General features: G+C 42.2%; 1 protein-coding gene across 9 annotated transcripts in view; it reads left to right on the top strand.

Annotated features, from left to right (window-relative positions):
• LOC109865600 (double-stranded RNA-specific editase 1-like) overlaps window positions 1-13335 on the top strand; it is a 183011-nt gene extending 169676 nt beyond the window's left edge. For all 9 annotated transcript variants that reach the window (XM_031793961.1, XM_031793955.1, XM_031793949.1 and 6 more), the window contains 2 exons: window positions 8054-8232; window positions 8362-13335. In XM_031793961.1, the coding sequence (XP_031649821.1) occupies window positions 8054-8232; window positions 8362-8538 (356 nt within the window). In that variant the 3' untranslated portion in view covers window positions 8539-13335. The remainder of the gene's footprint in view (window positions 1-8053; window positions 8233-8361) is intronic.
• The last annotated feature ends 2665 nt before the right edge of the window (window positions 13336-16000 follow it).

Here is a 16000-nt window from a genome sequence, read left to right as displayed (position 1 = left end):
GTCAAACGATTTACTAAATGTGACGAACAGGAATAAAAACGTATTGTTCTGGATTTGTTGTAAGAGGGCATCGACTTCTATTTGGTTTGTCCACAAGCATCTGAAAACTCTGCAAGAACCTCTAAAATGACATCTAGCAGTCCCGACACTTTTGCCGCGGTGCACAGAACCAAACGGGATGGTCGGAGTTGCAATGCGCACATACCGCTTGCTTAAATGTTTGCTTTAGTAGGACATGTGCCCCTCCTCATTTCCTTGACATGACTGAAGCGCCATCGAAACAAAAACCCACACACTGAATGAGATCCAACTCCAGGGGTTGCAACACTTCCAAGTATTTTCAGAGAAATTCCTTGTGCAAACAAATCAGCGGTTTCCATAAACCCAACATCTATTTCTTTAATCAATCCAGCATGATTGTATCGGATGCGCACAGGAATAAGTTCTCATTTAGATTGATCTTTATATTCATCTGCTCGTATGGCAAAATACGTGGAAGGCGCAGAATGAACTTAATCATCTTCCAAGGTGAACAACGATGCTGCACACTCCAGCAACTCGTTCGGAATTTCGGGGCTAATAAGCGTGGCATTGCGAGGTAGCTCATTTAAGCCTGTTTTTGTATTTCTGAGTCATACTTTGAGATGAAATTCAAACAAGTTACCTTTGTTGATTGTCTCTTCAGTTTCTCTATGCTCTCTGAGTGGAATATCCTGCTGTGCACACATTGGAACAATGTCTATGACCACTTTAACACATGCACGGTTTCTTTCTATAAAATCTATGTTTGCATCACCATGCATTGTAGGACTCAAATTTTTTGCAAGGGCTCTAGCATGTCATTTGCTAGTCTCCTGTTTCCAGCAAGCATTTCTTGTGAGTTTCCAGTTTTTAAATCCATCTTGTATGAATCTGAATTCAACATTTGCCCCAGGTTGACAGGCTGGTTCATCAACGGCAGACAAAACTGTCGTTGGACCGACTGTAGGTTCACCCCCGCCCGCAGCATCAAGAACGAAAGGAGACAGTGGGGTAGGCAAACATGCCTGGCTCAACGTGGCATTGGCAGTTGTGATGGCGATTGCAGTTGTTTCTATCGTGACACCACCTGTTACTGTCTCATTCTGGATGCTATCGGTGGATTGATCCAAATTATTTTATGGCACACACTCCTATTCCTCCAGGCATAAAAAAAAACTACAGTAGCAATCGACATTTGGTTTGCCATTGCTAGAACTACTAAATTACCTTAGCTGGTGGGTCAATTTGAGTAGGCTAGCGTTACAACGTTTAGCCATATGACATTGCCAGGTTGTTGAAGTAAACCACAGTATGGGAAAAAAACATGTGACCAACAGTCGGAAGCCAACTTGATTGTCGCGGACTATTTCTTTGTTACATTATAAAATGATCCATAGAAAATAAATCTCACATGCTTTTCTTTTAAAAATGTAATAAAATAAAACAATTTGTATTGAATCATTTCTGGGACAATTATTGGGTAAGCCTGAGATCAGTGGCTACGCCGCTAGTGTCTGGTATGTGTAATTATAACTGATTTGCCCATAAGGACCAATGCAGACCCAGTAGAGAAAGATAAATTACATTTAGGAGATTATCTAATCAATAGATACAGTTGAAGTCAGAAGTTTACATACACTTTAGCCAAATACATTTAAACTCAGTTTTTCACAGTTCCTGACATTTGATCCAAGTAATAATTCCCTGTCTTAGGTCAGTTAGGATCACCACTTTATTTTAAGAATGTGAAATGTCAGAATAATAGTAGAGAGAATGATTTATTTTCTGCTTTTATTTCTTTCATCACATTCCCAGTAGGTCAGAAGTTTGCATAAACTCAATTAGTACTTGCCACCCCTCATAGCCTGGTTCTTCTCTATGTTTCTTCCTAGGTTTTGGCCTTTCTAGGGAGTTTTTCTAAGCCACCGTGCTTCAACACCTACATTGCTTGCTGTTTGGGGTTTTAGGCTGGATTTCTGTACAGCACTTTGTGACATCAGCTGATGTAAGAAGGGCTTTATAAATCAATTTGATTGATATTTGGTAGCATTGCCCTTTTAAATTGTTTAACTTGGGTGAAACGTTTCGGGAGCCTTCCACAAACTTCCCACAATACGTTGGGTGAATTTTGGCCCATTCCTATTGACAGAGCTGGTGTAACTGAGTCGGGTTTGTTGGCCTCCTCCTCGCATTTGCGACCAAGCTTTAACTTCCTGACTGATGTCTTGAGATGTTGCTTCAATATATCCACCTAATTGTCCATCCTCATGATGCCATCTATTTTGTGAAGCGCACCAGTCCCTCCTGCAGCAAAGCACCCCCACAACATGATGCTGCCACCCCCGTGATTCACGGTTGGAATGGTGTTCTTCGGCTTGCAAGCCTCCCCTTTCTCCTCCAAACTTAACAATGGTCATTATGGGCAAACAGTTCTGTTTTTGTTTCATCAGACCAGAGGACATTTCTCCAAAAAGTACGATCTTTGTCCCCTTATGCAGTTGCAAACCGTAGTCTGGCTTTTTTATGGGGATTTTGGGAGCAGTGGCTTCTTCCTTGCTGAGCGGCCTTTCAGGTTATGTCGATATTGGACTCATTTTACTGTGGATATAGATACTTTTGTACCTGTTTCCTCCAGCATCTTCACGAGGTCCTTTGCTATTGCAAGGTCCTTTGCTGTTGTCCTGGGATTGATTTGCACTTTTTTCACCAAAGCATGTTCATCTCTTGGAGACAGAACGCGTCTCCTTCCTGAGGGGTACGACGGCGGTGTGGTTCCATGGTGTTTATACTTGCGTTCTATTGTTTGTACAGATGAACATGGTACCTTCAGGTGTTTGGAAATTACTCCCAAGGATAACTTGGTTGATTTCTTTTGATTTTCCCATGATGTCAAGCAAATAGGCACTGAGTTTGAAGGTAGGCCTTGAAATACATCCACAGGTATACCTCCAATTGACTCAAATGATCTCAATTAGCCTATCAAAAGCTTCTAAAGCTGGACATCATTTTCTGGAATTTTCCAAGCTGTTTAAAGGCACAGTCAACTTAGTGTATGTAAACTTCTGACCCACTGGAATTGTGATAGATTGATACAGTGAACTATAAGTGAAGTACTCTGTCTGTAAAGAATTGTTGGAAAAATTAACCGACTTGCCAAAACTATAGTTTGTTAACAAGAAATTTGTGGAGTGGTTGAAAAACAAGTTTTTATGACTCCAGCTAAGTGTATGTAAACTTCCAACTTCAACTGTAGTGTTTCAACCCACTCTATCCAGAGTGGGTGACAATGCAGTTAGGTAATGAAAGTTCACTTCCTTGTGTTATAAAATACAAAGACAAATATGATTATTCATGTTCTGAATCGTTCAGTGGGGTCTTCCTCTTAACATATCATTAGCTAACATTGTATCCAAAAAGTCTGATTTCGTAACCTAAATCCGTGGATTCAGAAAGTATTCAGACCCCTTGACTTTTTAAGTAACAGCATTGTTCTAAAATTGATTAAATCATTTTTTCCCTCATTCTACACACATTTCCCCATAATGACAAAGCAAAAACAGGTTTAGACATTTCTGCAGATGTATTCAAAATAAAAAACGTATAACATTTACATAAGTATTCAGACCCTTTACTCAGAACTTTGTTGTAGCACCTTTGGCAGGGATTACAGCCCCAAGTCTTCTTGGTTATGACGCTACAAGCATGGCACACTTGTATTTGGGGAGTTTCTCCCATTCTTCTCTGCAGATCCTCTCAAGCTCTGTCAGGTTGGATGAGGAGCATCGCTGCACAGCTATTTTCAGTTCTCTCCGGAGATGTTCGATCGGGTTCAAGTCCGGGCTCTAGCTGGGCCACTCAAGGACATTCAGAGACTTGCCCCGAAGCCACTCCTGCGTTGCCTAGGCTGTGTGCTTAGGGTTGTTGTCTTGTTGGAAGGTGAACCTTTGCCCCAGTCTGAGGTCCTGAGCACTATAGAGCAGGTTTTCTTCAAGGAACTCTATGTACTTTGCTCCATTCATCTTTCCCTCAATCCTGACTAGTCTCCCAGTCCGTACCACCACCATGCTTCACCGTAGTGATTGGTGCCAAGTTTCCTCCAGACGTGACGCTTAGCATTCAGGAATCTTGTTTCTCACAGTCAGAGTCCTTTAGGTGCCTTTTGGCAAACCCCAAGCGGCCTGTCATGTGCCTTATTGAGGAGGGGTTTCCGTCTTGCCACTCTACCATAAAGGCCTGATTGGTGGAGTGCTGCAGAGATGGTTGTCCTTCTGGAAGGTTCTCCCATCTCCACAGAGGAACTCTGGAGCTCTGTCAGAGAGACCGCCAGGTTCTTGGTCAGCTCCCTGACCAAGGCCCTTCTCCCCTGATTTGGCCTGGCAGCCAGGTCGAGGAAGATAATTTGTGGTTCCAAACTTTTTCAGTTTAAGAGTGATGGAGGCCACTATGTTCTTGTGGACATTCAATGCAGCAGACATTTTTTGGTAACCTTCCCCAGATCTGTGCCTTGACACAATCCTGTCTCGGAGCTTTACTGATAATTCCTTCGCCATCATGGCTTGGTTTTTGCTCTGACATGCATTGTCAACTGTGGGACCATATATTCTACAGGTGTCTGCCTTTCCAAATCCAATCAATTGAATTTACCACAGATGGACTATCAAGTTGTAGAAACATCTTAAGGATGACCAATGGAAACAGGATGCACCTGAGCTCAATTTCGAGTCTCAAAGCAAAGGGTCTGAATACTTATGTAAATAAGGATTTATTTTTTATTTTATGTTTTATAAATTGGCTTAAATTTCTAAACCTGTTTTCGCTTTGTCATCATGGGTTATTGTGTGTTGACTGAGGAGAAAAATATTTAATCAATTTTAGAATAAGGCTATCACAAAATGTGGGGAAAATTAAGGGCTCTGAGTACTTTCCGAATGCACTGTGGATGGGTCCCCTACGGTAGTCTCATTGAAACACTTCACTTGTCGTCTGTGGTGAAATTTGCTTATCTTTCCTGTGTGAATTTAAATAACTTGATTCCCTTTCTGCCAAATCGGTGGAATCCATGCAACCGATTTGTTTTAAGGTCAAGTCTATTTAGATACTTTTTCTGTCATGATGTTTCATTATATAGCCCTTCTTAATGTTGTTTTGTTGAATTTGGGACCTGAGATACGTTGCAGTGTACTTGGATTCTATAGCATATGCAGATCAAATAATGTGTTCCCCCTTCTCTCCTACTGCCCAGAAAAAATCCTACATCTATTGTCAGGGTAGGGGCTAAGGAAGGGTGAGGGTTACTGTTATGGAAGCAACTAGACAACCTACCTTTAACACTGGACTCACTAAGTCTAGGGGTTCTAGGCGGTCTTAATTGTTCTATAATCTGACTAGGTGTGTGCATAACTGTGAGAAGTAAGCATATGTGACCAGGTGTTGAATATACATGTGCCTAGGGAGACGGCAACCTTACCTTAGGTCCAAGACAAGTCTGTCTTGACTCCTTTAGATCGGTGAGCCCAAGCGGATTGTTATGTGAAGATAGTGATGGAAACAAATATATACAAAAAAAGAAATTTACAAATGGGCATACATACCTCAATTAAAGACTCAAAATCAAAACGAAAGGCCACTAAACAAACCAGCAACCTCACGGCTTGCAAGGTGGGATACTGACTGACGGTCGGTCACCTTAATTGGCAGCACCTGTCCTTATCAAGGCTTGGCTGGGATTGTGGAAGTGTAGTATGTTGTCTACTTATGCACCTAAGACCTATACTACCTACCCATCCCATAACATTACCTAGTAACAACAGTGTCCTGGGTTGTGTTCAATAGGTACGGAACAGAAATAATAGGCACAAAACGTTCATTTTATCTTATTGAAACATTTTGCAATGGTTTGCCCTAATTAACACAACCTTGATCTCCCTCCCAGGGTTGCGGTCCAAACACTTAAGACACACCCTCGTCCACTTACCCTCGCCTTATGCCCTTGGGGGAATCCCCGTCGCCATCTTGGAGGGGGGTCCAAATGATTAGCCAAGCAAGGGAAGTTTGCAATGTAAGCCCCTCAGCCCTCGTTTGTAGTCGACTTTGCGAGTGTACAATTGTGTTCACTCCGGGGCCTGAAACTCCCCATAATTCAATTTGTGATGATTGTACATCTGCTAAGAAAAGTCAGCGAAAACTTCAAAACAACATCAATGGAGAAGTCAACATACAAGTGTAAGTAAAAACAAATGCTAGAGTTAGAAAGTTAGAAATTGTGCTACTAATGCATATGACGGCACAAACACGTAATCGTGAAAAGTAAATATGTTTGGTTATCTTTTGGAAATTGTAGAAATAAAACATTGTCCTTCAGAAGTTCCAGCTATGCAGGCTAACGTTAGTTAGCTAATTAATTTGCTAGCGATCACACAGTAGGCGTATATTAATAATTATATATTAAATTTACACTACCGTTCAAAAGTTTGGAGTCACATAGAAATGTCTTTGTTTTGGAAAGAAAAGCAATTTTTTTGTCCATTAAAATAACCTCAAATTGAGGCTAATTGATCGTTAGAAAATCATTTTGCAATTGTTTGCACAGCTGAAAACTGTTGGTTTAAAATTATAAGCATTAAAACTGGCCTTCTTTAGACTAGTTGAATATCTGAACATCAGCATTTGTGGGTTCGATTACAGGTTCAAAAACAAAGACCAGAAACAAAGACCTTTCTTCTGAAACTCATCAGTCTATTCTTGTTGTGAGAAATCAAGGCTATTCCATGCGAGAAATTGCCCAGAAACGGAATATCTCGTACAACGCTGTGTACTACTCCCTTCATAGAACACCGCAAACTGGCCTAACCAGAATAGAAAGAGGAGTGGGAGGCCCCGTAGCACAACTGATCAAAACAAGTACAAAAGAGTGTCTAGTTTGAGAAACAGACGCCTCACAAGTCCTCAAATGGCAGCTTCATTAAATAGTACCCGCAAAACACCAGTCTCAACGTCAACAGTGAAGAGGCGACTCTGGGATGCTGGACTTCTAGGCAGAGTTGCAAAGAAAAAGCCATATCTCAGACAGGACAATAAAAATAAAAGATTACGATTGGCAAAAGAACACAGAGACTGGACAGAGGAACTCTGCCTAGAAGGACTGACAGACGGACTTGATACTGATGTCTCTGAATGGCAAAAATTTACGAAACACAAATTTCACTTGTATTGTCTTTTTTTTGTTTTTTTGATTGAATTGTATCAGTCAATATGGGGTGAGAGAAACCCTGTGTATTTTGCACCAGGATCAGGGAACTCCTGTTGTATACGGGACACCACACAGGAAGGTCTGACCACTGACATGTTTGCCAAGGTAGCCCCATTAACACCAAACAAAATGCCCATAGGCACAGAATCTCTATCGGCTGGGAATGACAATGGAAGATGAAAGGAGCACTTTGTTATATTAACAGAACACTGCTTCTATGGTATAATGTAAAGGGTTATGTGTTCTACATGGACCTGCTACTACATTTGAAAGGTATCAAAACACTTAGTTTAGAATATTCAGAAATCGCGTTCTTCTCATAATACTCTGTAGGCTACTGACCTATTCAAAGCTTCCTCCAGCATCTCACCCATACATCTGTCTGTAGTTATTGAGCTCAACCTGCAGGATGTTTGTTTGTTGTGATTGAGTGTGGGGAAACAGCTGCGGGCAAGATTCTGACAGATGGGTGTGTCTTGGTGGTTGCAAGGACACACGCAAGAAACACCAACAATCAAACCACACTCCCAAGTCAACTCATGTTTGCCGGCATTTCTTGAGAAGCAAGCTAAAGAACAAGGCCAAATCAGTGGGTGCAGTTCCCCTTTCAATCCTAATCTTCCTGTCAGTCAGTCAGCAGGCAGCCCAGTACAGCTACCGCTTTCACAGCTAATTCCCAGGCTCATCATGTCCTGTATTCAATTCCCAGTGGCTCAGACTTGTATGCTTACTGTTATAAAGTGGAATTGGCCACTCACTCTATGGTTCTATTTGTGATTCCAGGCATCAGCAACGCGGAGGCGAGGCAGCCGGGCAAGGCACCCAATTTCAGCGTGAACTGGGCGGTGGGCGACCTGGCGCTGGAGGTCATCAATGCTACCACGGGCAAAGACGACATGGGACGCGCCTCGCGCCTCTGCAAGCACGCCCTCTACAGCCGCTGGGTTCGCCTGCATTCCAAGGTACAGAACGGTCCGACACACACCACATCACATCAGCTCAGCTGAAACACAGATCAAGTCACTCCTCAATATTTGATTCAAAGTAGTCTTCTTATCTCAAAATCTGTTTGCTTCCCTTCCCCACCCCAGCTGTCATCCACACTGAGGATCAAGGTGTCCAAGCCCAGCTCATACCACGACGCCAAGCAGGCGGCGGTGGAGTACCACAACGCCAAGCAGACTCTCATCAAGGTCTTCCACAAGTCGGGCCTGGGGGCCTGGGTGAAGAAGCCCATCGAGCAGGACCAGTTCTCCCTCAACTCCTGATTAGGGGGTTAGGGGAACCTCATAACCCAACCCACTGCACCCCAATCCCCTCTCTAGGCCTGAGAAAGAGGCTCTTCAAAATTACCAGCCACTGAGACTTTGTGTCTGTGTGTGTGTGTCTGCGTGCGTGCGTGTGTACCTCGTGCATGCGTGTGTATGTCTATCTTGAGTGTTTGTGAGAAATAACGCATGTGGTTCTGGCCACCTCCCTCCGTCCCAATCACTCTGCTCTCGTTCCTCATGGCTGTGATGTCATCACTCTGTAAAACATTCTTTTTTATTTTTATCGATGGTACTCAATGTTCAATCTGCCCATCTAATCACGAAGTCTTGCCATTTTTAACTGGAATCATTTTTAGTCATTGTTGTTTTATTTGCAAGACTTTACATGAAGTTGTCCATACACCATGTAGTTACTATATACTTATTTCTGTAACCAGAATGTAGAATGTACAACGATTCTATTTCTACTATTCAGTTAAATGTAATTACACTAGTATAAACCCAAATGCCATGTGACTTTTTAACCTATTGTAGAATTTTACCTTTTTAATGTCTTATTTCATTACAATATAGCCCCTTTATTATAAGCACGTATGATATTATGCTAAATGCAAATCCAAAATGTTGGTTACAGTTATTCAATCATTATTCATTTGAAATCTCTTCTTTTGGTCCCGTTACATCTTATTTATTTATTTGTTGGCATTTTTGGTCATTCAATTACATTCCCATTCCGTACTTGAACATTGGGCCCTGGTGGAGGCTGTCGACGATTCCCCTCGAGTCCTTTGACCTGGGGGGGGGGGGGGGTAGAGGAGAGTTGTGGATGTGCTGCACGTTTTTTCTTGTTGAAGTAAGCCATGGCTTTGCATGGGAATGGTGTCAGAGTTCGGCGAGGTGATTCGGTAGAGAACCAACAGGGATCTGCTCGAGTGATTTTTTATTTATTTTTTCTTCCCTGCACATGGAGCTTTGAATCATGTTTCTCTCTTTAATGTGTTTGTTTTGTTTCCTGGAGGAGGCTTGTTTTTTTTTAGTATTGCAACTTACTAACTTACAATTTTTTTTGTGTTTGAGAGATGGATTATACTGCAATTGAATAATGACAGGAATTCAGTATTTCTATCAATGACACTGCATAGGGGCTACGTTACACCTCCTTCATAAGCATGATCCTCATGGACATTATGCATCCATGCCCTGGGCATTTATAAATGCTTATGTCAACAACCTCGGATCGATAGGTCATGGTCATGCCACACAATACAAGTCTGGTGACATAACACATCTTATGTCAATCTGGGGTTGTTTATGAAGGTGTAAAGTAGGCCATATGTCATGTAATTCATAGAGAGCTGGGAAATGCATGTCTCCAAGAGCTTATGTCGTCATTTAAACAACTCTTGTAAGCAACACGATTGTTGATTGCTCATTGTGTGAGTAAACTTCCAAGGGAACACAAAGAAACGCATGAGAGATTTTACAAAGTTGAGTTTGGTACCACCAGCCCACTCAATGACCAATCCGTGTTTTCTCAATCCAAGTCCTATTGGTCCGATTCCCTGGGTGTTCTGTAAGCCCTCTTCCCCACCCTTTCCCATGTGTTCATATTTTCTAATTCAACTATTTCTACAACATGATAAACTCTGGATGCCAGTAATGACAACTTTCTAATGTATTATCTGTGTGCTCTCCCTTATAGGCTGGTCATATACCTCTAATATCAGCATTGTACATGGCCAGTGACAAACCACAATGTAAACGGACACACTGCAAAGGAATTATTATTATGAAGTATTCTTTAAGTTGGTGTATTTTTATATTTGATATGTTTGGTTCAAAACAGCAGGGGAAGGTGCTTGGAGTCCCAGCAGTGTGTGTGTTGTATGTACACTACATGACCAAAAGTATGTGGACAACTGCTCGGCAAACATCTCATTTCAAAATCATGGGCATTAATATGGAGTTGTTCCCCCCTTTGCTGCTATAACAGCCTCCACTCTTTTGGGAAGGCTTTCAACTAGATGTTGAATGTCTTCCATTCAGCCACAAGAGCATTAGTGAGGTTGGGCACTGATGTTGGGCGATTAGGCCTGGCTCGCAGTCGGCATTCCAATTCAGCCCAAAAGTGTTTGATGGGGTTGAGGTCAAGGATCTGTGCAGGCCGGTCAAGTTCTTCCATACCGATCTCAACAAACCATTTCTGTATGGACCTCGCTTTGTGCATGGGGGTATTGTGATGCTGAAACAGGAAAGGTCCTTCCCCAAACTGTTGCCACAAAGTTGGAAACACAGACTCGTCTATATTGTCATTGTATGCTGTAGCGTTAAGATTTCCCTTCACTGGAAGTCTGGAACTAAGGGACCTAGCTTGAACCATGAAAAACAGCCCCAGACCATTATTCCTCCTCCATCAAACTTTACAGTTGGCACTATGCATTGGGGCAGGTAGCGTACTCCTGGCATCCACCAAACCCAGATTTGTTCATTGGACTGGCAGATGGTGAAGCGTGATTCATAACTCCATAGAACGAGTTTCCACTGCTCCAGTCCAATGGCCGCGAGCGTTACTCCACTCCATCTGACGCTTGGTGTTGCGCTTGGTGTTGCGCATGGTGATGTTAGGCTTGTATGCGGCTGCTCGGCCATGGAAACCCCCCAACAAAGTTATTGTGTTGACGTTGCTTCTAGAGGCAGTTTGGAACGTGGTAGTGAGTGTTGTAACCGAGGGCAGTCCCGTTCTGTGAGCTTGTGTTCGCAGTTGTTGTTGCTCAGATATTCCCACTTCACAATGACAGCACTTACAGTTGCCCGGGAAAGCTCTAGCAGGGAAGAAATTTGACGTACTGACACGTTTGAAAGGTGGCATGCTATGACGATGCCACGTTGAAAGTCACTGAGCTCTTGAGTAAGGCCATTCTACTGTCAATGTTTTTGTCTATTGAGAATGCATGGCTGTGTGTTCGATTTTATACACCTGTAAGGAACTGGTTTGGATGAAATAGCCAGAATCCACTAATTTGAAGTGATGTCCACATACTTTTGTGTGTATATAGTGGATGTCTAGAGTAAGGTGATTGTGTGACACTGCTCGATAAATGTCATTAATGAGATTGCTGTGGAATCTGCACCAAAGATGATGTCCTTGTGTGTTTTTCTCACAAATGTCTTTGAGCAACAACAAAGGAAAAGGGGGAAACATTTTTTAAAACGTGTTTCTCACACACCAATTGCTGGGTATAATATTGCAATGTTTTTGTACTTTCATTTTATCAATGTATTTTTTTTATTTGTATAAAATGATGGGTTGTATTCTGTTGTATTCCAGCTTTGTTGTGGAATCTTTCTTGTCGGGCTCTTTCGGTATTTCTGTAGCTGTCGATTATCAAGGTGTTATTATTGTGAACCTCTTCTATTGCTATGGAAATGATGCGTATAGCAATATACTGGTTAAAAATGTGATGCCTGTGCAACTCTTCTTCCTTCACTGTCTAGTTCTTGTTCTCCCTCCATGAAACTGCGGGGATGTATTTGATTTGTTTTTAGTCTTTCATTTCAACTCTTAAAGGTTTTTCTTTTTTTTTATCTCAAAATCAAATAATTTCTGGGTAACAATTTAAGTACCTTTTTGTGGTTATTTTTCAACCACCAGCTAGTTTTCAAAAAATCAACAAAAATAGAGTATTAGCAAAGAGAGGTTTTTTTTAAGCAAGAATCTTGCTAGGACTGTCTGGGTGTGATCTGAGTGGTGCGGGGAAAACTTGCTGTTATTGGCAGAGAGGTTTGGAACTCTTATTGGTCTATTAACTAACTTGCCGCCCGTTGACATCACCAGGCAGGCCAAAACTCCATCGCACCAAAACAGGCAGAAATTGTAGGCAGTCTTTTTAATTAATTGAATTAATTAAACCTAATACTTAAAGGGCATTATCAGCATTTTCACAATTTCACAGTATTATTCCAACCTCGGTGTGGAAATATATATATATAAAACACAGAAAATGTTGTTTTTGACTATACTGGGCCTTTAAAAAAAAAAGCTAGTTCCTGTTCCTTCACTGCAACGGCCAGAGATGTGCTACTAATTGTTGAGCAAATGTCCTGTGTCGCTGTGTCCTTGTGATACACGTATGTTTTGAATCGTCTCTGAAAGGCCTCCTTACCTCATACCTCTGCAGTCACATTGTGACCCCCCCCCCCCCCCGAAAAGATCCAGGTCATGAGCAATATGTCCCCCAACGCCCCCTTTAATGAGGCCCCAGGAGGAACGGGACCAGAAAGAAAGCTTCCCCTCCCCCTCTGTTTCCCCCTTCGTCGTGCTCTCTTTTAAAACTGACTGTTTGAAACTTCTTTTTTAAAGCCTGCCTGCTTCTCCATAGTATGGTTCTTATTTTTTGGACTGCACTAAAGATGTCAATTGATGATGTCATGACACAAACCGTCCCCCAAAATGGACAGGTCGGAACTATTTGCAAGAAACTGAACTGCTTCCCTATGACCGAGTGCTCCCAGCGGTCTATAATCCCCGTTCGGTCGGCCGTCCTGACCGCCTTGTGATTATTTGGTGACTGTTCAGTGGTCCCGGGGTGGTCAGAGGACTCCTCTACTCTCCTCTCACCCCACATCCGCTGTGCAATCTCCACCTGGACCACCATCTTGCATGTGCTCACACACTGAAGCTGCACCTAAAGCATGAAGACATACTTTTAAAGTACTCTTATGTAGAAAAAAAACTGATAAATAGATATATAAAATGAAGAAAAATAATAATAAAGGAGACCTTAGTTTACTTTTGCAGAGGTTGTCATTCTTTGTGTGTGCGCGTGTGTGTGTGTGTGTGTGTGTGTGTGTGTAAAGTTGTATACTGTTGTTGTGCAAAAAGTATTGAGCACATGAAACACACAGAATCCTTATCAGCAAGCAGCTTCTCATCTAACCTTAAACTTTCTCCACCAGCCCACAGAGTTGAAACTACACCAGATCTAAATTAAAGTGATATATAATGAACCAAATTTCAAAGATTTGACTGAGTTACAGGTCATGAGGAAATCAGTCAATTGAAATAAATTCATTAGGCCCTAATGTATGGTCACAGTTACCTTAAAAGATATTCGCCTCAGGATCTCATAACGGTATTTCTGTGCATTCAAATTGCCAACGATAAAATGCATTTGTGTTCGTTGTCCGTAGCTTATGCCATAAGCATACGATAACCCCACCGCCACCATGGGGCACTTTGTTCACAACGTCAGCAAACCACACTCGCCCACACAACGCTATACATGGGGTCTGCGGTTGTGAGGCCGGTTGGATGTACTGCCAAATTCTCTAAAATGACATTGGAGGCAGCTTATGGTAGAGAAATGTATGTTACATTCTCTGGCAATAACTCTGGTGGACATTCCTGCAGTCAGCAATTCCACACTACCTCAAAACTTGAGACATCTATGGCATTGTGTTGTGTGACACAACTGCACATTTTAGAGTGGCCTTTTATTGTCCCCAGCACAAGGTGCACCTGTGTAATGAGTGTGTGGTTGAATCAGCTTCTTGATATGCCACACCTGTCAGGTGGATGGATTATCTTGGCAAAGGAGAAATGCTCACTAACAGACACATTTGTGCAAAAACAATTGTGCGAAATAAGCTTTTTGTGCATGTGGAACATTTCTGTGATCTTTTATTTCAGCTCATGAGACATGGGACCAACACTTTACATGTTGCGTTTATGTTTTTTGTTCATGGAACATAGAAGTGCTATATTTCTTAAGAGAACATTGAAATAGTTACTCTGTAGTCAATCAATCAGTCAGTCAATCAAAGTGAAGCAGGATTAGTGGACAAGGGCATTCCTTCCACATGTTTTATCTCCAAATAGCCACGGAGATCAGGTAAGACCATCAAAAGGTGATGCTGTGACAGTTCTCTGTGTGTGTGTCTGACTGTGTGTGTGTGTGTGTGTGTGTAGTCGACATGATCAAATCAAAAATCAAATTTATTTTTATAGCCCTTCTTACATCAGCTGATGTCACAAAGTGCTGTACAGAAACCCAGCCTAAAACCCCAAACAGCAAGCAATGCAGGTGTAGAAGCACCGTGGCTAGGGAAAAAATCCTTAGAAAGGCCAAAATCTAGGAAGAAACCTAGAGAGGAACCAGGCTATGAGGGGTGGCCAGTCCTCTTCTGGCTGTGCCGGGTGGAGATTATACAGAACATGGCCAAGATGTTAAAATGTTCATAAATGACTAGCATGGTCAAATAATAATATTCACAGTAGTTGTCGAGGGTGCAGCAAGTCAGCACCTCAGGAATAAATGTCAGTTGGCCTTTCATAGCCGATCATTAAGAGTATCTCTACCGCTCCTGCTGTCTCTAGAGAGTTGAAAACAGCAGGTCTGGGACAGGTAGCACGTCCGGTGAACAGGTCAGGGTTCCATAGCCGCAGGCAGAACAGTTGAAACTGGAGCAGCAGCACGACCAGGTGGACTGGAGACCAGGAGTCATCATGCCAGGTAGTCCTGAGGCATGGTCCTAGGGCTCAGGTCATCCGAGAGAGAGAGAATTAGAGAGAGCATACTTAAATTCACACAGGACACCGGATAAGACAGGAGAAGTACTCCAGATATAACAAACTGACCCTAGCCCCCCGACACATAAACTACTGCAGCATAAATACTGGAGGCTGAGACAGGAGGGGTCAGGAGACACTGTGGCTCCATCCAATGGTACCCCCGGACAGGGCCAAACCGGAAGTATATAATGTGTCAGCCAGTCAGCCGCTCACAAAGTGTAGACAACTGATCTCTGTCCATGGAGCTGAAATTGCTACATCTATGTGGATGCATGCCTATCGCCTTGATAAAAGGCTTTCTGCGGTTCCAGGGCATGTATCGCTTTGCCTTAGCTAATGGATAAATGTTTATTTGTAGGCCTATTTGGTTGTCATTTTCTCATGTTAAGCCTAACATTTCATGAAGCTATCCACGTTGCTGCCATTTTTAGACTGCTGGCTGGCGGCAATGTCATTTTTGTGTTCAGTAATTTAAGTTGGAAATTCAAACGTTGCAGATTGTAAAAATAAATTTTAAAAAGTTACAAATACAACGGCATATTAATCAGCTACCGACAGAATCAGCTACCGATAGGAATAGACAACTGTCCTGTACAGGCTATCTGAATCTGCATAACAGGAGCCGTCCTCGCGTTCTCTCCAAACTTGGACAGAAAGTTGTGCGTAAAACCAGTAATGCCAAATAAGACAGTCAGTTCACCCTCAAAACACTAACGTACTAATGATTGTTTCATTATGAGTGTACAATCTATAGCCATATACCGTATTTAGCTGCTGGTTTATAAACTTTTCAATAAAAAAATTACACATCAAATAGCTTTACAATGAGGAAAAAAGTAGTCGGATTGAGGATAAATTCAGGCACAATTTATTTTTGAACTCAGCAGG

This window comes from Oncorhynchus kisutch, linkage group LG2 (assembly GCF_002021735.2).
Source record: "Oncorhynchus kisutch isolate 150728-3 linkage group LG2, Okis_V2, whole genome shotgun sequence".
Classification (NCBI taxonomy): domain Eukaryota; kingdom Metazoa; phylum Chordata; class Actinopteri; order Salmoniformes; family Salmonidae; genus Oncorhynchus; species Oncorhynchus kisutch.
Note: the sequence above shows the minus strand (reverse complement) of the source record. Positions and strands in the feature narration are given on the sequence as shown.